At 40.6% G+C, this 26,590-nt stretch overlaps 1 protein-coding gene across 1 annotated transcript in view; it reads right to left on the reverse strand.

The window, feature by feature from the left end:
* Window positions 1-443: 443 nt before the first annotated feature.
* Window positions 444-26,590, reverse strand: part of DDX10 (DEAD-box helicase 10) — a 207,599-nt gene continuing 181,452 nt past the window's right edge. Inside the window, exons 17-18 of the mRNA XM_016203581.2 lie at window positions 20,607-20,743; window positions 444-1,111 (exon numbers count right to left, since the gene is read on the reverse strand). Of these exons, the coding sequence (XP_016059067.2) occupies window positions 937-1,111; window positions 20,607-20,743 (312 nt within the window). The 3' untranslated portion in view covers window positions 444-936. The remainder of the gene's footprint in view (window positions 1,112-20,606; window positions 20,744-26,590) is intronic.

A 26,590-nucleotide genomic window follows, 5' to 3' on the forward strand; every position in this document is an offset into this window, starting at 1 on the left:
CCCCTGGCCCATGACATAACTGGGAAGTACGAGGAGCAGACTGAGTTGAAGCCCAGGGGCTCAAGCTACGCCGACACCATCAGGATCTCTCCCCATCTCTTCTCTCTGCTCCCCTCCATGTGCTTGTCTTACTCTCCCCGACCTGACCTCTCCAAGGCGTCTGCATTTGCTGGAGGAAATGGCTGTGGAGGAACTTGCAGAAGGCCTACACACTACTACATGCTGAGAGATTGGTTTTAGGTCACAGCTTTAGATTCAGGACTTCTATAGATTTTATCAATGACCCCTAGCAAATCTGCCACATGAAAGTTAAATGACATCTCTGAGAAGGCTAATTTATAAATATGGAAAATTCACTGTTTCAGGAATTGGTTAAACATTTTAATCTTAAGAACTTTCTCTTGAGAGTGCTTTCATATTACTGGACACAATAAAAACAATAATTTTATAGGAAATATGTTTATTATTGATCACCTCAATTCAAAAATACTCAGTCTTCCTTATGGCTGGTCCATCGTATTCTGTCTAAGATATTAAATAATCAAATCTGTGAGCAATTTTATTTAACAGTACACAGACACTTCTGTAAGATAAGCAAGAAAGAAATTCCTAACAATGAAACAAGATCTCCAGAACTTACTGTTAAAACAAAGGAAGTATTTCAATGACAGGCTGTCACTGGACAAAACCCATGGACACAGTTTAACAGAGCACATGCTGGAAAATGGGATCAGATGGTTTCCGACCCATCTCTCCGAGTCTGCTGTGGGATGGCACAAGCAGCTCCTGCGGAGGGGCTCAGAGATGCTTTCACTTCTGCCTGGAGACGGGTCCTTTGGGCCTGGGACTCACGTTCTCTAACTCCCCCAAAGCTCTCTGCTTTTCCAGCCTCTTGTCCATGACCAGGTTGCACGTAGAAGACAGAGCAGGAAGTATTTAGCTTTGACTTTTGAGCAGATGTAATACCAGCTCTTCATCTTCTGCCAAAGACAGACCGGTATCCAAAGGCTCTGCGACGTCCCACTTGGCCCTCTTCCTGGTCCGGCTTGTGAGTCCCGAGTCCTCCCCTCCGCCGCTCCTCTTCCTCAGCCCCTGCGGCTTCCTGGCATCGCTGGTGAGAACAAATCCAACGACTTACTTTATAAACACATAATTCAAGTCATTACTGTGAAATCAAACAATATAGGACAAACTTACCAATAACAGATAGTTGGTAAAATGATATTATTATTCAAGAGGGAAAGAAACTCCAACAACTTCAGGGTACCTGTGTCATAAGCAAGTACCTTCCCAGCAGTGGCCTGGAGGAGAGGCCCCACCACACACTGGGCACGTGCAGGGCGTCTGTACAGTCTCAGCCAATCCTCACAATAACTCTAGAAAACTATAGCTGTATTATCCACAATTTGAGGACACTGAGAGGTCCAGAGTCTGGCTCCTGACCGCTTCAATATGCACTCATGCTGCCGCAGCCAACCACCTCTACCTCAAGTTAGATCGCCCTTCCTTTAGGAACGGATATCAGGGTGCCAGGTCCTAATTCTATTACCTGTTGCATTAAGCTGAGATATACAGATCACGAGTAAAATAGAACCTGAAATGTTAAATTACAAGTTAATTAAGATATCGAATAAGTTTCCCCATTTAAAATCTGTATCTAAGGCCCACACAGTCTTAAGAGAGCATAAACATCATTGCTGTATTCTGCACACACCTGAGGCCAACTACAAAAATAAAGCTAATTTCGGAAGATAGAGGCAATCACTCGATACATTAAAAATTAAGAAAGCAAAACAAACAAAGAAGAAAGGAAAACATCCTCAAAGCATTTTAGGATAAGATCATCATGTTTAAAGATGACCTAATTATTGGATACAAAATTAAAATAAAATGAAAAACCCATCTATTAGCAATGGCAGCAGCAACCGTTTATCATTACTAAGGGTCTGGCTTTGTGCTACATTTTTTACACAGATTACATTTATCTTCAGGAAAATCCTTGGCGTGGGCCTCATTCTACAATGAGGTCAGAGAGGTTCAGTGATTGGACCCACATTATACACACGGGATTCACACCCAGATCTGAATGACTCTAATTCTGCCCAAAGCCAGGCTACCGAAAGCAATTTGAATTGACTCGCTTTAGTCAACATGTGCAGGACAGTAACAGAAAGAATCAGCCGTGGGAAGAGCATTGGTTTGACATCGACACAGTCAGATCTTGGCCAATCAACTAACACTTCTAAGCCTCAGTTTCCTTATCTGAAAGATGGGGGTTATATAATTTACTTAGCAGAACTGCTTTAAGAACGAAATAAAATTATATAACTGCAAGAACACAGTAGTGCTCAATCACGTTAGCTGCCTATAAACTACTCCCTTTCAAATAAATTCTTACATTGATGTTCTATAATCAACAGCAAAAAAAAGTCATCACAGAAATTACATTACAGTCCAAGCATATGATGTCTTCCAAAAGAGAACAAACTGCTCAAGTTTCAAAGGAGCCTATTACCCCTTAAGAAGGCAGCCTGGATATCAAAGTGAATGTGCCTCGTAAGCACATTCATTTATGACCAGCTTGAAGCAAAACTGCAAATCATTTCCCCACTCACCTCCCAGAAATGCCAATGCTGACTCAGCAGCCGTACTCTCTCACCATTGGAGGAAGAGAAACCAGACAACACTGAGGTTATCCACAAATAACTGCATTTTAAATAGTGCCTGGAAAGGTGAAAATGAGAGAGTCCCCTATGACGGGAATTCAGTCCGCAGAGTGCTTCTTAGCGGAAAGGGGCCTTAATAAAAAGTATTGCCTTAACCTGCTTGAATATGGCCAGTTCTGTGCCAAGTCCACTGGGCCAGTGTGTCATGATTTATTTGGTAAAATGCTTATTTTTGCCCTGCCTGTACTCCAAGTGTACCTCGGAGCCTCTCCTCGGAGGCAGCCTAATTAGCAGGCTTTACTAATGTACCCCTCGTTAATGTGTGCTGCACGTTCCAGTCCCCGCAGGAAAGCGCTGGTTCAGACAATGAAAGGAAGACGGGAAGTTACGAGGCCCAAATACTTTTACAATCAGCAGTGTTGCTGCTCTGTGGACCAGTTCAAATTCTAGAAAGTATTTTACACTACTTTCCACGGCAAATAAGCAGTAATATCCATAAAATTATCAACAAAAAGATAGATATTCTACAGGTGAGTGACCCAAAGGGGGTATAATGTAATGAATCTAAAGAACATTTAGTAAGCAGAGAGCAAAATATGGTCACAATCTGGTGTCTTCAGAAAAGGCCTCTTTCAAATGGTGCGACACTTGAGAGTGACATCAACCAGCAACATGGCTGAACACAGGTTCCTCATTCATTTCCCCTCCCAGCATCGGCCGGGTGTCCATCCACACACAGCTGTGCCTTCGTGGGAGCTGTGGGGTCCAACCCTATACGCCCAGGGACCCAGAAGGAGTCTCACCCAACTGTGTGTTGGGTGATAAACATACAAACAGTGGTCCAAACTGTGAGCCCCGCAATGTCCTGTGAATGGGCTCTGGTCCCTCTTGGCTGCGGGAGAGCACTGTTTAGCCACCCACGGACGAGAGGGCCTCTGTGGAAGCCCAGGTGTCCAGTGGAGAAACTCCAGCACACAACTGGAGTGAAAACTATGAGTTTGGATTCACTGGAGAGAGTAAGAGGAACAGTGTGACTTCACCCACATCACCCCTCCCCCAAGGCAGCACAGCTCAGGGCCAAGAGATTTTCTTGGCCTGGGATTTTTCCTGCGGAGGAAAGTGAGAGCATATGATTGAGTGCCTGGCTTTCCTAGCTGTAAGGAAATGCTGTCACAGGGTCCATTTTTCTCTCACCCCATCCAGAGGACTAAATTGTGAGCTGCATGACTGGGAGAGCAGCAGATAGAGTGCTCTGAGGGAATGAAAAGAATGCAGAACCTACTAAGTGTATCACAGAATCCAACAAGAAGCCCATCCACGCACGACTGGAGATGCCTTACCCATGGATCCCTCCAACTGGCTCAGGGGCACCCTCTGCACTCTGGGTGCCTCGCCTACACCTCCCACCCCCACCCCATGGCCAGCTCCCTGTGTGGGCTTCTGAAAGTTGTGAGAGTGAGCTTTGGCAGGTGACTAGTGAGCATGTGCAGATACCCAGCTCAAATCTGTGGGCCAGGGAGAGACCACAAACTTCTGCTTCAGTGCTGCCCGTCAGAAAGCAAAAGAGAGTGGTCAAGATTTAGCCTAGTGTGTTCTGGATTGAGAGAAGGTATATGAGCTTAAGAATTCTTGCACAAGAGGGAGCAAGAGGCATGGACTTAACAGACATGCAGAATGTTCCATCCAATAGCAGCAGAGTAAGTCTTCTCAAGAGCACACGGAACATTTCTCAGGACAGAGCATACGATACATCATAAATGAATTAGTTAGCAAGCTGAAGACGACTGAAATCATACCAAGTGTCTTTTCTCACTACAAAGGTATGAAACCAGAAATCAGTAACAGGAAAAAACTGGAAAATTCAAATATGTGGAAATAACACAGTCCTGAACAAACAATGGGTTCAAGATGGAATCAAAATGGAAATTAAAAAAATATCTTGAGACAAACAATAAAGAAAACACAATATACCAAGATATATGGGATGTAGCAAAAGCAGTTCTAAGAGGGAAATTTATAGTGATGAATGCCTACAGTAAGAAAAGAGATCCCAAAGAAACCACCTTACTTTACATTTACACTTCAAGGAATAAGAAAAGAACAAACTAAGCCTAAAATTACCAGAAGGAAAGAAATGGCAAAGGTCAGAGTAGAAATAAATAAAACAGAGACCAGAAAAACAACAGAAAAGATCAACGAAACTAGTTTTTCCAAACGATAAACAGAGTTGACAAACCTTCAGCAAGACTAAGAAAAAGAGAGAGAGAAGACTCAAATTCAGAAATGGGAGAGGAAACATTACAACTGATTACACAGAAATACAAAAGATTGTAAGAGACTACTATGCACTACACCAACAAATATTATAACCTAGAAGAAACGGGTAAATTCCTAGAAACTTAAAACCTACAAAGAACTGAATCATGAAGAAACAGAAAGTCTGAAGAGACCCATAAGAAATAAGGCCATTGAATCTGTAACCAAAATCTCACAACAAACAAAAGCCCAGGACCAGAGATGGCTTCACTGGTGAACTCCACCAAACATTTAAAGAAGAATTAATACCAATCCTTGTCAAACTTGCCAAAAACCCAAGAGGAGAAAACACTGCCAAACTCATTTTACAAGGCTAGCATTAACATAATACCAAAGCCATTTAAGGAGACGAAGAAAAGAAAACTACAGGCCAGTATCCCCAATGAATATAGATGTAAAAATTCTCAGCAAAATACTAGCAAACTAAATTCAATGGCACATTAAAAGGACCATACACTATGATCAAGTGGGATTTATCCCTGGGACGCAAGAATGGTTCAACATACCAAACTCAATATATGTGATTTACTATATTAATAGAATGAAAGTTAAAAATCACATGATCATCTAATAGATGCAGAAAACCCATTTATGATACAAACCAATAAACCAAGTACAGAGGGAACTTGCTGCAACACAGCAAAGCCCTGCATGGTGAGCTCTCAATCAATCAATGAAAGCATATCCTAGGGTAGGATTAAGAAATAAAAAATGGGTATATAAAATCCTGCTACCATAGCCAAAGTAAGCATTTGAGAAAACTTATTCAGTGCCAGTGATGAGGGGGAAAGAACATAACATCTCACGATGATTTCAATTTTAAACTCTTACCACATCGATAATTGAGTTTTAAAAAAAATACATGCAACTTTCTTACTTTCTAAATTCTCTAAATCCAAACTTCAAAATTCTCTCAGAAATTAAACTGATTTTTCAATAAGTCTGATTCCCTGGTTTCATTTTACTTTTTTTAAGGTACTCGTAGTTAGTTACCTAGTTACCCAGCATGAGAATGTAGGCAGTATTACATTTATAAGAAACAAAAAAAAAAGGAGCACCTGGAGTTACACGAGGCCAGCCTGCCTCCTGGTCCCTCTTCTGGCCGCCCCTCATACTCATGAGATCAGAGACACTTCTCGTGTGTTCCCACTTGCACTTCCTCCCTCCCCTGGGTTCTCCCCCACTTCAAGACGCATCTTCAACTCATCTTCTACGAAAGGTACCCAAACTCCCTAGTAAAAGTGATTTCTTTCCTCTGAACTCCTACAGCTCTAATTGTTCATCAGCCATTTTGCATCGAGCATTGCTACTTCCTAATACTAAAGTGATTTTCCCCCACCTGTATGCATCTTAACTCTCAATTAGAATGTAAACTCCTGGGTGAGAATGTATATTACTACGACCACCTTTCAAAAGTCATTCAAGTACGCATGCCCAGCAATTTCTCTTCTGGGAATTTATCCCCAGAAAATAATTAAGGATGTGTATAAAGATTTAGTTATTGGATATTCAAGGAAAAGCTATTTGTAATTTCAGAAAGTTGGAAACCCAAACATCTAATCATAAGGGATTAATCTGTTAAATAAATCATAAAATTTCAAATGAAATATGATGCAACTATTAAAAACAATGTTGCAGGAATTTCTTTACTAACACTGAAAACAGTAATAAAACCAATACAGAATGAGAGTCTTTGTTTAAATAAGGCTGCAGGTATATTTGCATAGAAAAGGATTTGGAAGATTTTTTTTAATGTTCTTTCTGCTGGTATATGTATCTTCTGTTTTTTTCTGTCATAATAAGCTTGTATTGCTCTTTGTAATGAAAAGAGAAATAAACATAAATTTGAAGGAAAAAGCAGTTGTGGGCACCGAGGTCTACGTCAATTATTCTTCATAATTCCCCAAGGCTCAGAGCACAGAGCAGGTGTTCTACCCAAGTGTCACCCTGGGTCCCCGGATCACAGAGGCATGGGGAAAGGTGAGGCTTCTTGTGTCATGGTAGATGCTCGTGGGTGATTTTCAGTATTTCAAAACACCTGCAACTGTTCAAAACAGACTAAATTCTGGTATTTCTTTTCTTTTGGCTGAAATTATATTAACTGAGCTTTGTACATACCTGACACTTCAGAAGCTTGAATGGACTGGAAATTATCTCTTTGTTAATAAAGCAAACGTGAAAAATTAAGTATTAACTGTCTTGAAAGACAAAAATCTTTCAAAACATAGGGACCATTAGGGTTGAAAGCAAAAGTTCTCTGTGATGATGCAAAGACTGGAAGTCATTTTTCTAGACTTGAGAATGTTGCTCCACAGACCACAGGGAGAAATTTGTGAAGTTTTGGCTAGTTTTACTTTTTAGTTTTACAAAGGCCCCTCAGGAAGTTGTTCAATACTGGTTTCCATGCCTACTCCCCAACAAGAAAGTAAATTAAAAACCAGTCTTCTTAAATTAAGGTTCTTGTTGAAACACTCCTCCCATTCCCCCAAATCCTGCACAAGCTGAAGGGAGGGCTCTTTGTAAAGATCACCATTTCAGTGACTGCCTCTGGGGCTCCTCACACTGCAATATCTAAGGACTCCCGTGCTCTGGCACAGGCCTGCCTCCATAGCCTATTCTGCACTGCACACCCCCGTTTTTCTGGACTACTTGTTAGTCCCTAAACATGCTCTAGGATCTCACCTTCTTTTGTCTCCATTTGGAATCCCCTCCTCCTATTTTACAGCTATCTAAATCCCATCCTTCAAAACCCAGTTCAAATGTCACCGCATCCTCAACAATTCCACCCCACACGCCTCCCCCATGGCATGTGATGTAATGGGAAGTCATCTAAATTTTAAGTACCTAAGTGCTGGCTATCTTCTGAATTATACCTTCTTAGTTTCCTCTTCCTCTGTCCATTACTTAAATGTCCATGTTTCTAGGTTCCTACTATTCTCATTTTACATATTCTCTGAGTATTCTCATGCCATTCAGTATTTAAAGCATCTTCCATAAAGCCAATGACTGTAAAAACAAGCATCTTAGCCTAGAGCTCTTTCCGCACCATCAGATCAGCATATTCAACCAGCTCCTAGATTTATATAATTTGCAAAGGCCCTGGTAGATGAAGGTTATCTGCAACAACAGTCTTTGGTGCTTTTATTAAAATTAAGTCTACTGCCCTGGCCAGTGTGGCTCAGTTGGAGCAGCATCCTGTGCACGGGAAAGTCGAGGTTTCAATTCCTAGTCAGGGCACATAATCAGGTTGTGGGTTCAATCCTAGGTCAAGGTGTGTGCAGGACGCAGCTGATCAATTTTTCTCTCTCACATCAATGTTTCTTTCTCTCTCACCCTGTCTCCCTCTCTCAAAAAATTAAATCTATCATTATTATTAGTCTTATCTCAGACAAGAAACCTTAGCTTTGAGAAGTTGGGAAGAAAGTTCCTCAGAGGGCAGCCCCATTTATAAGGAAAGGCTCTGCTAAGTTGGAATTTCATGTTTCGTGAAATAGAATTCCCACATACAACCAAAATTTTAAAAACAAACTATTTGACTGTCAGGATCTACTGTATTTTAAAAGTTAAAAAGAGCCTTCTTTAAACTGTAAAAATTACAGAATGGCTAAAATCTAAAACACTGATAACACCAAATACTAACAAGCATGTGAAACAACAGGAACTCTCATTCATTGCTGGTGGGAATGCAAAATGGTGCAAATACTTTGGAAGGTAGTTGGGCAGTTTCTTACAAAACTAAACATATTCTTTTCATACAATCCAGCAATCACACTCCTTGGTATTTACCCAAAGAAACTGAAAACGTATGTCCACACAAAAACATGCATGTGAATGTTTATAGCAGTTTTATTCATAATTGCCAAAACTTGGAATCAGCTAAGATGTCTTTTAACAGATGAATGGATAAACGAACTGAAGCACATTCATACAATGAAATGTTATTCAGTGATAAAAAGAAACGAGCTTTCAGGCCATGAAAAGACAGAGAGGGACCTCTGAAAGCATATTACTAAGTGAAAGAAGCCAACCTGAGAAGGCCACACACTATATAATTCCAACCCCACCACATTCTAGAAGAACAAAACTATAAATATAGCAGGAAGACCAGTGGTTGCCAGGGGCCGGGTGGCAGGGAGAGGAAAGGGTGGGGAGAAAAAGGAGAGAGGGATAAACAGGTGGGGCACAGATTTTGGGGGCACTGAAACTATTCTGTATGATACTGCAATGGCAGATACATGTTATACATTTGAAAAAACTCATAAAATGTACAATACAAAGAATGAATCCTAATGTAAACTATGGACTTTGAGTGATAATCATATGTCAGTGTAGGTTCATTAATGATAACAAATGGTAGCAAAATGTTGATAATAGGAAAGGTATATGGGAACTCTATTTTTCACTGAACTTTTATTGTAAAAACTACAACTGCTTAAAAAGACTATTAATAAGATTTACATAGTTCAAAAGAGTTGATATACCACCAACAAATTATAATTTAAATTATTAAGCATAAAAATGCATTAGAGTTTTCTCCTCTTACCTTCAAGAATGGCATGCCACTTTAATTCAGAACCTAAAGTATGCTCCCAGCCTTCAACCGGGGTGCCCTGACCGTCTCAACTCCACCCCGTTCTCACCAATGTCGTGCCTTTCTAATGAGCTGCCGCCTGTGGACTAGAATAACAGCTGTTTCTTACCCTTGTCACCTTCCATGAAGCCGACTAGAATCACCATTGGGTAGACACATGGTTGAAGGGGATGTGATGAAAAGACCTGAGAGCCCACCTCTGGCAGGAGTGTACATAATTGCATAGTCATGCTCTTAGGGTAAACATTTAAATTTAATAAATGTCAAAGGCATTTTTAGTTGGGAAGTTAGGATGAATTATTCCTTCTTTACCTAAAAGGAAGGCTTTCCATATTTCCCCAGGTCTCACCCACCTCATATGAACAGGGCTCCCCCAATGCCTCTCCTTACCCTACAGTTTCCTGGCTCTTATCACCATCTCTTTTCCACTTCCTGTCTACTTTACGGTCTGTGTCCCTCACCAGAGTGTAAGCTTTAGGAGGCTGGGATCTGGTCCTTCCTTACTGCTCTATGCCAGGCACATGCTACACTTTTCAGTTTACTGAATGCCTGAAAACAGGTCTGTTGAAGGAGAACAGAAGGTAAGGGCATATCTCACAGTCCAATTTGATGATATGGACTCTACCCATATGTTGAATAAAATATATTACACATTATTTTCACTGTATCATTCATCACGTCAACCTAATCTGGAAGATATTTTTTCAGACCGTTTTGAATAGAGGGCCTGCCATGTTGCATGGAACTTAAATGATTTTGATGAGAAAGAAAATGGAAAGTAGATTTCTCAGAGGACATTAAACTTTATTCTTGTAAATGTATATACTCACTTAAAAACTCCTAACACTATTTTTCTTTTAGTAATTAAAGTGACTAGCATAGATTAACGACCCCATTTGTATCATACTCTGCTTTCCTTTTCCCTCATTAGATCTTCATGATAACCGTGAACCAGAAGAATTTTCATCTGGCTGATGATTAAAACTGGGGGTCAAGAGCTTAAGTAACTTGTCCATGGTCCACAACTTATGAAAGAAAGTAAGATTCTTTTCTTAGAAAACACTGAGGTCTTAAGAGTGTTAAGATTCAGGTCTGTTTATCTGACCCCGAAAGCCACTGTTCTCCCACAGGGCCAAGCAGCCTGCCTTTGTTCTAACGCAGACTTAATTTCCCAAACTCCTACTTCTCCCCATACTGCAAAGTTTATGATAACATGTCCTGTAGATCACTATTTCCAAACTACATGCAGTGGTGCATGTGGGCAAGGCATTCAGTCTGTTGGTTCATAGAAGCTCATGCAACTCCTATCTTACACCTGCTATAGCAACTATCTTTGTAACACAGATGCTCCCAAGATCATTCGGCCAGGAGCAGACATAGTTTAAACTCCTATGTATTGCCCGGCCGGGCGTGGCTCAGTGGTTGAGCATCGACCTGGGATCCAGGCGATCCAGGTTCGATTCCCGGTCAGGGCACATGCCTGGGTTGCGGGCTCAATCAATGACTGTCTCATCATTTATGTTTCTATCTCTCTCTCTCTCCCTCGCCTTTCCTCTCTCTGAAATCAATAAAGATATATTAAAAACAAAAAACAAAAAAAACCACTCCTATGTATTGAAAAGCAAAGGAGGGAGGCTGATTCATTATATCATTATTTTTCCATATAGAGAAACTCCTAGGTATTATTTCACTTGATTTTTTAAAATTCTCTCTCTGATCCTTAGGAAGCTTTAGCCAACAGACTTACAGACATGGAAAGGGATGGGAAAATGATACATTGCACCAAGAACATAATCATTACTACCTGCAGTGAACAGGAAAATGGCTTATTGATAAAGAGCATACTTTAAATAAATAATGTGTGAGTTAACTCAATAAAAAGAGACCAGAGCATCTCTGCAACCTGGAAACACAGACCCTGGGATATGAATGCTACACTTAGAACCACTCTTTTAAGCCTTGAGAATGTTCCAAGCACTGTCAGATAAGATTGTGGCCAAGGCACCATAGAAAAAAAGATCTGCTGGGAAAGCCTATCAACTTCTTCTCTGGTGTATGCAGAGCTTTACAGAAACACCGTGTAGCAGAGTGAGCACTAAACTTCCAAGGATGCTGGGGCAAGCAGTTCCAATAATTAAGTTATAAAATAGCAACTGAAAGCACTGGGAACTCTGTAAGCCTGACACTGGAGAAGAGGCTGTGCAACCAGATGTCACGATGCCTCGTGTTAGAGCACTTAACCTCTGTAGCAGCTGCATTGATTTGAGTCTGTTACACCACAATGTGGAGGAGCGACATCACTCTACAAGTCTGTTCAGAAATGTAGGCCCTGCTGGGGAGGCTCAGTTGGTTAGAGCATCGTCCCGATACGCCAAGGTTGCGGGTTCAATGCCCAGTCAGGGCCATACGGGAATCAACCAATGATGCATAAATAAGTGGAACAAATCAATATTCCTCCCTTCCCTCCCTTCTCTCTCTCTTTCTTCCTCCCACCCCACCCCCCTCAAAAATCAATAAATAATTTTTTTAAATCTAATAAAAGCCAGGACGGGGGGCTGCTGGAAGAAAGCACGGCCCCTTGCTGTAGCGTCTGTGGAGCTTTCAACCTCTTCCTTCTCTCTCTCCTCTGGAACGCAAAGAAAAGGAATCAGGTGAAACTGCGGAATGAGCAGCTGCAAACTAGCTGAGCAGGGAGGTGAGAGGAGTGGCTAGTCGCCCACACAGGAACCCTGAGTGTCCTTTTCCAACAAGCTGCCAAACTGCGTGTGGAAAGCTCCCAAGAGCACAGCACCTGAATGTCTAGTTTGTGCCTCATGTTAGAGCTCCTAACCTCCTATTTGTATACAACTCTCCCTCTTGCATCCATATCAATAAATGTAGCTTAGACTTTGTCCTAAAGAATATTAAGCTAATAATAAGGGAGCTTGAGACCATTAAAAAAAGTCTCAGAAATCATTATACCTGTCCTTAAGCATTGGCACTCTGGTATTCCAATATGGTGTGCCAGAGACTTCCCCCCATCATAAATTTTAATTTACAAGGTGATGGCAACAGTCCTAATGAAGATTAATCACTGCAGCACATTCCATAAAACCTGCCCAGCTTCCTTCTGATGGTGAAGGCTACTGCATACAGAAATGGAATTGAAAATGTATCATGTCCTTTAACGTCTTTTCTAGCAGCTCGGCACTAAAAACAATTTAGTTGAAGAAAAGATTTACTGGCTCAGAGTTCATTACAAACATAACTGCAAGAGCAGATGTCCTCTTAGGTCAGAATTCTAATAATCAGGAAACGTTGGGGGTGGTGAGAAGGAGAGAGAAGGCAGAGGGTGCAGTCACACTACTGAACCCTGTAGGTTCCCTTCTTAAAAAGGCGCACATGTCGTTTGGGCCTGGCACAATGTCTGCGTCCCCAATATCCTTGGTTTGTTTTTGCTGTTGTTGTTGCTCATAAGCACACCTGAGGACTGCATAAAAACTCGTGACCCTATTTCCAGACGAGTGCACAGGAGTGTCTATGCTGCCTGCACACCCACACCATCATTTGGGGAACAATTTCAAGGTGTTTGAGATCCCCTAAAGCTCATCCACAGACATACATAATTACTTCTCTTCTTCCAGATTAAAAAACGAAACAAAAACACGTAAACGCCCATACGAGCTGGGTTGCATTATGCATTTTTCTCATTACTAATCTGTTTGTAGAACATTTTGTGCTCCCCAGAAGACCATCAGCTTTTCTACTCTACTACTTTCACTGATTAGTTTTCAATATTCAAGATCATCACCTGCCCAAGCATGTCCCCAGTGTCCCAGCTATCTGGAAAACTTAAGTTTTACACTTTAGTCTTACTCTTTACTAGTCCTTTGAATCATTTCAAAAGAGAGATTACCCAACCTTCAACAAAGTTGTCCATTGAAGAATTACTTACAATGGCAAAAACAAAACAAAACAACAGAACCAAAAACCTAAGCCTGGGTACAACCTACAATTCTAAAAGGGGAGTAGGTGAGGAAACTACAGTATAACTAAGGAGACGCATGTTATGTGGTCATTTAGTATGAACACATTCTACATGCAGGAAGGCACAATGGAAAGGGTGGTCCTAAGAGAGTGTCCTCCTCAACGGTGTTTCAGTGAAAACAAAGTTGCCACGCACCAGAATGAGGGCAGCAGCCAAGAGAACCCTGCTAGGTGGTTCACCTCCCTTGCTGGATGGTTCATCCAGGCTTCGTGGCGTCCAAGGCATTCATCCATCTTCTTAGAGATCCCAGCACTTCTCAGACATAACAAACTCATAACTGTCATTGCATGACAGTCATTCAAAGGGTCGCTAAATGATAGAGGAATAAATAGTACAGGGCAATAACTGAGAGTCCAAGTAAAGTTGAGCTTCGAGCTTCCAAAACCCCAATCTCTCAAAATACAACTTCCCCTCCCCAACCCTCAGCCTGGGAAATAACAGCTTTCTTCTTCAATGGATAGCAACCTTTCCCCTAAAAGTCCCAAGACATATAATACTGCCTTTCCCTACCCCACCCCAAAAATCTTCCTTTGAAGTTTCTCCATTCATGCTATATATCACACAGGATATTCTCGTTTTATTTTCAGGGCAATAGCAAAAGAGAGAAAAATGAAAGGAACACAATTTAAAGAAAGCCAAGTAAATTAACTCCTCCTGTCACCCATAATTCATGTTAAGTTCTGATAAAAGCTCTATGAAATTTGATAGTTCACGGAACTTTGTATTTCACCAGTAAGAAGAGTGGTCCAGATTTTCTCTTGAAAGCTGTCAGGCATATTGGAATCAGGGATAAATCTCAAGTTAAAAGAGTAAAAGGAAAGACTGGCAGGCACACAACAGTCAATACAGCATTAGGCTGAGCTGACTTCTTTCAACGCCTGCCAACCACAACTAGGTTCACCAATGAACAGGGATTCAAGTCATTGGAAATTATAGTCAGTATGTACTTTCCTTTTAACAGTTACCTAGACTCTGAATAAGAAAAATCCCTTTAAAAATCATCCCCCCTATTTGGCACCAACAATTCCACTAAAATTTATATTAAAAATATAATGTAACATACCCAGCCCACCAAACACTTAAGAAGAAAATGAAATGCTTTCTGGGAATTTCCTCCCCCAGAAATTCATCTTTGTTTCAGAAACATTTTTTTTCCCAGATGAAAAGTCTTCCACATATCACAAAGTTGACTGTAAAGTCTTGGAAGAGTAGTTACGGGGCAAAAATTTACATTACCATTAGGCAAAAAAGTGGTTTATCTCCTTCATATAAGAGACTCCTTTTAAAGATAGGCAAGTTCACACCAAAACAGAAAACTATATGGAACAAATTTAAAAAAAAAAAACAAAACTCCCAGACAAATTAAAAAAGACAGAATTTACCATGGCTAAATGATGCCAATATATCGGTACAAATTAAAGATGTAATTCATTGGTCTTATGCCACCTACTAAACACCCCTCAATATAACAATTCTTTATAAAGCAACCTGCCTTAGCCAGAGGCCATGGTCTGTGAAGAAAAGATTGATGTAAGTCAGTAAGCATCTAACCACAACCTTTTTCTTTTTCCATTAGAAAAAGGTTAAGATTATAAATATTAAAAACTTAATTTGACTGGATAATGAATATCTGGAACATCCAGCTGCTTCTTTTTCATCAAATTCAATACTTTGCAAATTTTCACATCATTAGCAATTCATATGACGATGGCCATAAACCAAGCATGATGAATGCTACTAAGTACACAAAAATTAATCTCATATTACATGCTCAGAACCAAAGCTCTCAGCTTGTGAGGCACAGCTAAAGGAACAATTTTATTAAAAGGAGAGTTTAATTGGAATATGGTGAAAGACATTCGTGTCTCACTTCAAAGCCCACACTCTTTAGAAGGGTAATTTTTCCTTCTCTCTGTTCAGTGAGTCTCAAACTTACTTCAGATGTCACCTCCCTCTGGGAAGCTCTTCTGGATTCAGGAAGCCCAAGTTAGGCCCACCACTTAGGTGCTCTCCACGTTCATTCCCCACCACCCACCAGCCCCTGCCTCCCTCAGGGCACAAATCACAGCAGGGACCCATCACATTGTGGTGTTGTTGCTGGTTTTTAACATGCTTTTATTGATTTCAGAGAGATGAAGGGAGAGGGAGAGAGAGAGATAGAAACATCAATGATGAGAGAGTCACTGATCAGCTGCCTCCTGCGCGCCCCCTGCTGGGGATCGAGCCCACAACCCAGGCATGTGCCCTGACCAGGAATCGAACCTCAATCTCCTGGATCCTAGGTTGATGCTTAACCACTGAGCCACACCAGCTGGGCCCATCACATTGTTTTTTAGTTCCAAGCTTAGCTATGTGTAACCTCCACTGAACTAAAAATGTGAAAGCAGGAAAGGTATTTTTCTAGCTTAATGTTTTATCCTTTGTACCTGCACTCACTATGCCTGCCACATAAGTGACAGCTATTAAAAAAAATTCTTAGTTGAAAGAACGGATGGAGGAAATATTACAAGCTAGGGACTAACAGATCAAGGGGATATTTTTAACTCTTAAGTAGAATGTGATTTAAATTGTGTTGAAGGTTCTTACTCCAGTCCTTGACACCACATGTAGAAACTTGTCTAAATATTTTTATTGTGAAAGCACTATAACTACATTATACAGAGTATTTGGAAGATAGAGAAATGAAAACTCATTTATGAGCAAAAAGACCACTGCAATACTTGAAGTTGTTTTTCCTCAGAAGGTATAAAAGCCTATATGAAAACTCACTGGAGACAAGAATACTAATCCTGGGTAGTTCCTAGCAGACCAGTGAGTTAGAACTCAGAGTCCACTGCAACAAAGAGCTAGTTTTACTACCAGGTTTTTCTGATCCCATTTTAATAATAATAACAACTCCTAACATCCTGCATTAATTCTACCTGTGCTAAGTTCCCAGTTCCAAAGGAGGAAGCAGAAGTGAAAGCGGCAGAGTAAAACCCATCCTGGACCAACCTGTAACATGGATGAAGACGGAAGGAAACGAGAGAGCATCAAAGCTCTACACCTGTTTTGCAAAAGAGCACACACAAGAGCTTAGAGCCCCCGACTGGGTCGGACATCTGCTGCTGACGAGCCAGCTGACACCCCTCTGCACCCATATTTCACAGCTTTATACCTGAGAAAAATGGAGCTTTATGGTGACATTCTTAAAACTACTCAAAAGGAGCTCCGGGTCATATTATTTTCATTGTCCCTGGGACCACACTATAAGCAAGAGGTCTCTTTTTGTCATGCTGACTTACGGGACCTGAATCTTGCAGGTAAAAATCCCTTTGGAATCTCAGTGTAGAGATGACAATTCGGATCACTGTACAGAGGGTGGGGGGCGGTTTCAAGCTACTGCGGCTGTGCAGTGAGCTGAGGAGGGAGCTACAAACTCTTCAAAACCCTATCAGACATCCCAAGGAGAAATTACTGGCCCCAGATCCAATCATTCTCCACTAAGTCTGGCTCTCTTTTGCCTACTTCCTACTGACTAAGTGTCTTTCCATGTAGAGAGACAAAAGTGTTACCCATATTGAATATTTATGGATGTCACCAAAGTATAACAAAAAGAAATACCCAGAGAAAACTTCCGAAGAAACTAGTTCATGCTGTTACCTTGGTGCTAAGAGCCATTTTCTAATTGGTCTCTAGTCCCTTAAGAGTAAATTCATTTCTGAAAATGCAAACTGAATCCTCAGAGAATAAGCTACTGGGCAAGAGAAGATGACAACCAAGAGGCTGGAACACTAGCTCTTCCTACAATTATTGAGTGGAGGCTAGAAACAGTGCAGCAAATCATACCTGTGAGCACGCCGGGAGGACCCTCCAGAGCCTACACCACAAAATCTTAGCATCTAGTCACATATGAGAGTCAAAGAAAAAAGATGCAGCCGAAGTGCAACAATGCAGGAGAACTGTATTGGTGCTATTATAATTAGCAAGAGCAGCAGCAATTACTACTGCCAAAATTCTAGTGTGTATGCATTTACTTATGAATACTTTTTCTTATCCAAAACAATTTTGGATTTAGTTTCTGTAGATCTCTATTCATTGCCATTGAGGTGATTTTAAGAGAGGAGGGAAAAAAGAGAAAAATGGGAATTAGAGCATAAATAGAAATTTCACATGTAGACTACTACTTATAACTTACCCTAGACTCTGCCTTCTAGTCCAGCAATGGCAGCTGGGTTTTACCTGCGAGCCAATCGCAGCTGACCCACAGAAGCTGAGCTGAGAAGGGCCTCTTGGGCTGAACGGAAAGGAGCAAAGACAAAGCCTGTCCGGGTAAGGGGCGGGGAACTAAATGGTCCTGTGCACCTTCCATTCTGGGTGTAGTCCAGTGGTTCTCAACTGTGGGGGAGTCTGCTCTCCAGGGGATATCTGGCCATGTCTGGAGATATTTCTGGTTGTCCCAATTGGGGGGTGCTAGTGGTAGAGACCACGGATGAGGTTAAACAGCCAACAATCATTCCAAAGCGGCCTTCCCCGCCCCCCTAAAAATGATCTGGGTCAGAATGTCAGCAATGGTAAAGCTGGGAAACCATGGTCTAGTCAAACCTATCCCCTAGTCTATGGATCAGGTCTTCATCCAAATGACAACAAATTTGTCTTCAGGAAGTTTTGTGGAGCTACCTCTCCTAAAGCTAGAGCAATTCCATGTAAGCTGACTGCAGTGTTAGAAGTAGGCAATCAATCTGATCTGGGCAGTTCAGTGTCCCTCACTTATACTGTGATCACAAATTACTATTTTTTCCTGTGACGCCTTGGTTTCTTCATCTAAAGAGGAGTTTGACTAGAAAAATCACTGTTGGTAGACAAAAGACAAACTGCTAAGAAGCCCTTAAAGTGGCTAAAGGAATAAAGCTCTTGCTGATATTCTCTTCAACAAAACAATTTTTCTTCAGCTTAAGGTAAGTTTACCAAGTCCTTTCAATTTCCACTAATGCAGAGTTACTACTAGCTGTGCCTAATATTAAAACCATTTTCATTTTCATGTAATGCTTAAATATTTTCCATCTGAACCCTTATCTATTTTTTAAAGTTATTTCTTTATATGTGTGTGTGTGTGTGTGTGTGTGTGTGTGTGTGTATATATATATAGAGAGAGAGAGAGACAGAGAGAGAGAGAGAGAGGGAGGCATCAACCGGTTGCCTCCTGCACATGCCCCAACCAGGGATCGAACTTGTAACCTGGGTATGTGCCCTGACCTGTAATCGAACCTGCCACCTCTTGGTCTATGGGATGACGCTCCAACTAACTGAGCAACCCTGCCAGGGCTGAACCCTTATCCTGAAGTTAGAATACTTTGGCACCTCAAGGTACTCCTATGTCCATTTCCATCACTATTATACTATCTGAACTTGGCTTCTTCTAGTTCTCCACCCATCTATTCTGTCATTTCTTGTATCATTTAAGCTGTTAGGACCAACTGAATAGTTGTTTATCATTATATGCTTCTTTTTTTACTCTATATATCTTTTCTATGACTCAATCAATTCAAATATTTCAGGATCTTCTTTGTGCCTATGACATTAATGTTAGAGATAGGAGTAGAGGCTGGAGGTGTTGGTACAAAAAGACTGGGTTTCTAGCTACAAAGCATTTATGGGCTAATCAAGAGGCTAACACGCATGAAGCTATTAGACAACCAATCATATTAACTAGGTAGCAGCAAGGAACTGTCACTCTGAGAGTAAGAAATGCCAGAAGAATGAAATGAAATGTCTGCTATACACAGATTAAGGATGACCCAGAAACTATCATAAAAAATGTTAGGAAAAAATTCTTACGAATCAGATACAGATGGGATGCTGACATCTTGACAATGACTTTAAAAAGGCTGGTTCTCTGTGTTAGAGGTATGTTAGACAGCTATGCAAAACATGGCTGCATGACAAACTAGAAGAACCGACTGACGTGCCCTCCAGAAAGTAAAATTACACAGACACATTTGGAAGTTAATGATATAAAGTCACACGTGTTAAGTTAGATCACATCTATCAAAATGGAATTCCCAGAAGCCACTCTCAAGGAGAGACATCTATGTAAGCACAGAGGCAGCGAACTTAACCACACTGGCATTCAGGTTTCAACATGTGCACCAAGGAACTTTCTGAAGTAAAAGGTGCATGTTTACTCTTATATGTCAATTTATAAAGATTAGGAATATGCCTGGAACTAAATTATTTAACCCTATGGCACACATTTATACATTTTTCTAAATCCTAATCAATTATTTTCACCTGTGGTGCCTCCTGTGGTAGTAACACTAATACCCATTACCTTGTGGGCAAATACATCAGAAAGCTACAGCCACTAGCCAAGTGTCCAATAGCAAAGGTCTAAAGAGGCGCATTGGTTTAGAATGTCCATGAAGATCAATGCCCTCAACTTTTAAATCAACAGAATCTGAATATAATCTAATACACAGTACTCTGAAACAAATGCTGAGCAACTCCTACTACTATTCAATTCAGCACATTTCATCTGTTGTGGACATAGTAGCAAATAAGTCCACATTACAAATGAACAGATTTTAAATGGAGAGAATTTGTCAAGGGCTGTTAATGTATAAGCTTTCTGTTTATTTTATGCATTTGTTATTTAATTTTATATCACAGAATGGGAAAGTATAACAGCCCTTTTTTAAAATTCAGAGACAATTTCTAACAGCACGCTCCATAGAGGTCTTTGACAGTGAATCAAAATAAAATATTGCCTCTATTTGCATTAAATATACCTTAGTGCATCAAATACTCAAGCATAAAGGGTTCACAAAGAAAGAAACAAGAAAAAAAAGAAAGAAAAGAAAATATGGCTTTTATAATACCCTTAATATTTGTTAGCAGGGATTAAAGAAACAGTAAGGGAGTCCTCAAAGTGATGAGAAGAGCACGAGACATTTGTCTCAACAACATCATCTTTTGAATTAAAAGGAGACAACTCATATACTTAATGCCACCAATGATAAAAACATACCTGATTTTATTTTCCATGTCTTCAGTGCCTGATTCTTCAGAGCTCCTGTACTTATCTGGATCTGGAAGCGTGCTTGGATCAAAGCCATCATCATCATCATCACTCCAATCCAGAAAGGCTTCTTCCTCATCTTTGGCCTAAGAAAGCACGAGGGGAATTATGGTTCAGGAAACAGTTGATAAATAATCAGGTCTTATTTCTAAACACAAATAACTACTCTTCTATTTGAGATCCTCAAATTAGAAGTCTTCTATTCTGGTGAAAGCCTCTATGTGACTTTCAGAACCATAATCGTTTGCAAAGAGAAAGAAAACTAGTCATTTCAAAAATAAAATAAAATATGATTCTGAAAGTAAATCACAATTGAGTCTCTCAAATGTAATATGGGGGAAATTATTAGTTTTATTAATCCATATAACACAACCATCAAAGAATAAAGTATAAAATAAAGTTGTTTTAGTGCTCCTGTCCACACACATGTAAACTTCAAAACTACCCAGCATATTAGATGAAAATATAAAAGGCGAGAAGGGAGAGCACAGACACCCTTCTTGCCTAATGATTTTGATCATTTTGTAACCACAATAATCTAAGTTTTAAAATAACAATCAGATGAATACAAACTCATTAACAGCATGGGGTCTTCTAAATTTAAGTGTACGTATAAAGTGACTAAGAACAACAGAAAAAGGAAAGAAATGGCAAGAGACCAGAAAAGCACCAACACATGGGAGAACTGGGAGACTATCGAGTTTCGTACAAGTAGATAGGCCAGCGGGGTTTTTTTGCTTTTGTCTCTCTCATGGTCGTTTATTTTTGCCAAAGAATAAAGGAATACAGTGTTAAACTAAACTTACTACACATTTTTGAACTAAACATCCCTTATAACAAATCTATTTCTGGCATCCTGGTTTTGTCATCTAGTAGGTAAGAAACACACATAAGCATTTCCACACACATTTAAAAGATTGTAAGCAGGACTAAAAAAAAAATTTTGGAAGTGTCTCAGCTGCCATCTTTATTCTTCACACCGTGGGAGACAAACTTCAATGACTCTCCGTTTTCAAATGCTCTTTCCCAGAAACTAAAAACTCAAAGTAGCACAGCAATGGACTGCACAAGCCACTATAGAAGTCCCCTAACACGCCTCTACTCATAACGTAAGAGAGAAGAGGTAAAGAAAATGAAGGCCAGCCACCAGTGCCTGGTGAAGCTCTCTGCTAAAAATAAAGGTCTGGAAACAGGTATCAGTGGGGACAAGGCTGCCACCAGGAGCAGTAAGCAGCACATTTGACAGCCGACTAGATGGTCTACCTGGAAATAATCAAGGATGTCAACAAAAAACTGAATGCTATCATATACACACAAACACTAATCTCCTGGGCTACAAGATATTTCCAATTTTCCAGTCTAATGCTCTCAGAGGAATTTGCTGTCTGAAGGTGGAGACAGAGCAGATGCAAATGATTCTCAAGATTTTTGGTCTCAGGTAACCTTTACACTTAAAAAGTACAAAGGACTCTAAAGAGCTTCTGGACCCATTTTCATGAGACACCACAAATGTTCTGATATACCTGTCACCTCCCAACTGATTGTGACACTTCAGTGCCAGGACACCATCGCTGGAAACTCACTGCTACAAGTCAAGTAAGAGGAAACCATTGAAGAGTAATTACATTTGCACCTTAGAGATGCTGGCACCCTGGCAGCAATGGGAAGAGTGGTTAAGGGAAACAAGGTTTGAAGGTAGGAAATCAGTTTAAAAACAATAATCCAGGTGAGGCAGTGGGTGGATGTGGAGGGGATTAATGGGGGGGGAAAAGGGGGACATCTATAATACTTCCAACAATAAAGATAATTTAAAAAAACAAGCAAATATGCAATATCTGACTATTTAGTCAGGGGCTCTGACCTCTTTTTCCTTAGACTGTCAGATAAAATTAAAAAGAAGAACGTGGCAGTGGAGATGGAGGCAGGGGCAGGTGTGAGAGATGTTAGGGAAGGAGAACCAGCTAGACCATGTGGACTACATGGGTACATAATATATTAGAGAATCAGTATGCACAGAAGCATAACTGCATGTGTTAAATATGGCCTAAGAAAGCAGTTTAATAGACACTGTGAAGATGCCTTACAAAAATGCCTTTATTCAACAGGAGCTATTATATGTGCCAGACACACTCCTAGGTTCTAGGGGTGCCGCTGTGAATAAGACGAAGTCCTGCCCTGTTGATTTTGGGTCAGTTCCCCACATAAGCACTAACATGGAAGCCACATTTTGCTATTTCTGAGGAACAGGCAAATAAGAGTGAATTGACTCCACTGGCCCTGCTAAAGGCCCCACATCTGCTAGAATAGTCTTCAACTTGTGGACCCCCTAACATTTAGCTGCTACGGACCGTCCCTCCCTATCAGCACGCCTCTTCCTCCTCGGGTACTTCTGACTAGAAGTTGCCACACTTCCCTCTGACTACACACTCTCCCATCTCTCTCCACCCTCCCAGCTGAAAAGAAAACAAGAATCAAGAACCCCTGCTTTCACCCCCCCCCCCCCCCACTCCTCTCCTAAGGCCCTGGGAAGTAAAATAGAAATAAATAAGTAAAAGTAGGTCACACACACAGAGAGATCAGGGTCACCTCTGTGAACTGGCTGGTCCTGAAATAAAGTTTCTAAACTTCTGAGGAAAATATTTCACCTAAAATAGGAATGATTTTTCCTAAAATAGTTATTTGGACGATTCAGTTATAAGTAGGGCAGATGAAAATATCTGAAAGAAATGTAACCCAGCTAGTCTTTACTTTGTTTTCAGTTTTGATGATGGTAAGAAACAGACAAGCAGCAGCATTCTCCTATAAAAATTTACAAAGTGCTCCAACATACATCATCTGACTTGATCTTCAAACTCTATGAGGTAAGAAGGAAAATAATAATTGCTGCCATTGTCAAAACTGAGAAACTGTGATTGAGAGGACTACATAACTTAACCAGGCCACGGGACCTGGGCATACGCTAGGTCTCCTACATCGCCCTGAATCTCGACTTTGAGCATCAAAGCTTTGGATATGCTACTCGTACTATTCTTCAGAGTCAAGCACATTTATAAACTTCATAGAACATACACCGGTGCCAGTGTGTGTCCATCTCCGTTCACCCCCTGGGTCTCTGGAGCCTCTATTCCCTCTTGTGTGAATATTGCACCAGCTTCCTAAGGAGTCTCCCTGTAACCACTCTTCCCCTCCTTCTAATCACTTCAATTCTCTGTTGTGATTAGAATGTTGGTTTTGTACTTTTTCAACAAATTTCAGTTCTAATTGTGTCCATCACCTGCTCCCAAGCTTTGAAGCCACCCTCTCTTCCAGGGGCTGGAACAAGTCAAGCCCCGCCACCTCGGAGTCTCCACACTGCTATTTCTCTACTGGAACCCTCCCCTCTACTTCCTCTTGCCTGGTCTGGGCTGTTTTCTTGACACCAAACACATGGTGTCTTTTTTACATTGATTCTCCAGCACCCACTGAGTCTTCAACAATTCAATTCAATTCTGACACCATGCAGAGTTAACACAGACCCCATGGGTAAAAGGGCTCAGTCCCACAAGAATGCCCACACTTCAGATGTCACCAGTAAATAGGGTCTCCAAGCTACCTGCACTTCTGCCTGACTGACTACAAATTCAGGGATTCTCACAACTCCCTCCTCAGATTTGATAATTCTCTAGAATGACTCACAGAACTCAGGAAAGTGCTATAGTTACGATTAGTAGCTTAATTATTAAAGGACACAACTCAGGAACAGCCAAACAGAAGAGATGCATAGGACAGGGTATGGAGCAGGGATGGGTGCAAAGCTTCCACGGCCTCTCCAGGTGATCCACCTTCCCAGCACATCAAGGCTTTCACCAGCATGGAAGTTCGTGGAATCTTATTGTTCAAGAGCTCTTGTAACTCAACTTCCAGACCCGACTTCCTCCCAAGAGGTGGGGGATGGGACTAAAAGTTCCCATCCTCTAATCGTGGGTTCTGTCCTTCTGGTGACCAGCTCCCATTCTGAAGCTACCTGGAGTCCCCATCTTGAGTCACTTCATTGGCATAAACTCAAGCATGCTGGACAGGCTCCTTAAGGGCAAGACACTCCTATGCCTCAGAAAACTCCAGGGTTTTAGGAGTGCAGTGTCAGGGACCACAGACAAAGGCCAGCTTCAGTTCACAGGTCTCCTGTAACACACGCTCTATTTCCTTTACTTCACAACCACAGCAAAAGCAAAAACAAAAACAAAAATGAAATCCTATTGTTCAAACTGAGAGAGCAAAATGTCTCCATAAGAAGTGTAACACACTTGAGGCTTTATTAACAGAAAAAGCAAAGTTATGTAACTCTAAAATACATCTCTGAGGAGGGCTGATATGGGGGTGAAAGGAAATACATTATTTTCTTATACTATACAGAAAGTAGGAGATCATCACTTAGCACCATAGTCCATTTTATGAGGCCAAAGACCTTAAACGTTTATAAAATAAAGGGGAACAAGACTTAATTTCAGTCACTTTAGTAGGGAGCAGAGGTGGAAGCCATAGTGCATACAATGGGTGAAGGAATGAATGGGCATGCTTGCTAGTCAGCCTGTGATTACTTTGAAGAAATCAATTCAAAGTCTAGATATAGAGAATTACCTTCGTGTACACCATATATAGCATTCATAACATAAATAAAATGAGCTTTAAGAATTATATTTGGATTTTAGTTATTTAATTCCACTTAGAATTTTAAAAAAGAAGTCTTCCCATACTGTATAAATTAAAAAGCAGAATGTCAACTCTGACACTCAAAACTTCATGGGGAGGAAAAATTTCAAAATTCAGGATAAACTCTTTCTGATCCTGACAAACAATGTAAAGACAGAGAAGAAAAGTTTAGAGAAAATTAAGTATTCAAAATATTTTTTCTCACTAATAGAACTTCATACCAACTTTCTAAGAAAGCACTGAGAAGGTAATACTTTATAATTTTCAAATTTAAAATAAAGTAAAAGTTCTGAGTGCTATAGACAGTCTACCATCTTCAGTAATTAAGAGATGGGCTGATTTTTTATATTTACCTAACCTATAAATTCCAAGTACAAAGTTACTTAGAGAAGAAATTACTGAAACTTTTTTCTGAATTATAAGAACAAAAAGGTTAATGATATTATTAAATATGCCTGGTGAAAGTGAGCATCTATCTTCTAAGGCAAATGTGCAGAATAGAATAGTAAACACAAGAGCAGCCGACAGTGCTGAGAAATCACTGTTCCTGATAATAATATTGTAATACTAATTGAAACATCTGCGAATAGTTTCAGTTTATTTCTGTCTCCTATAAATTTATTCTGTGATGGTGATGTTGGACTTAATGATGATTTATATTTTTGGCTCTTTGGTATCTGGCCAATGAGTGTATTTTGTGCCCTTCTAATATGCACTGGCTGAATTGCCACTAAAAACCCGAACTTTGATCAAGGGCCCTGGGCTCTTCAGTTGTGGGGATCCTGCTCCGAAACATGAGTCCTTCCTAACACCCAGCATTTATACAAATAGGCATAGCGAACAAGAGGAAGGCAACACATTTCAGCTCTGGCCACCTAACCACAGAGGCATCTAAGACAGGAGGAACGCAGGATGTTGGGGAATGCTAAAAGCAATATGCAGGGGAACAAGCAGAATGTAGGCAAAGGACATCTGTTCACAGAATTTCCTCTTAAATCTAGGAGAGTCTAACTGAATTTCACTCAGTGCCTTCTTTATTTTTTCCAAGCATTCCAAAACAACAGGAATATATGACTGAAGGACTACGAAGAGGCAATATAAATAACACATGAAGTGAGCATAGTTAAGCATAGCAGACAAAGGGCTGGCACATGAATATTCAAAGCCTCAAGGAGTAAGTCTCAAATTTGGAAGGATCTTCAGAATTTGGATCACGTATCCAACAACTGTTGGCTGCACACTGA

This window comes from Miniopterus natalensis, chromosome 11, assembly GCF_054644295.1.
Source record: "Miniopterus natalensis isolate mMinNat1 chromosome 11, mMinNat1.hap1, whole genome shotgun sequence".
NCBI classification, from domain to species: domain Eukaryota; kingdom Metazoa; phylum Chordata; class Mammalia; order Chiroptera; family Miniopteridae; genus Miniopterus; species Miniopterus natalensis.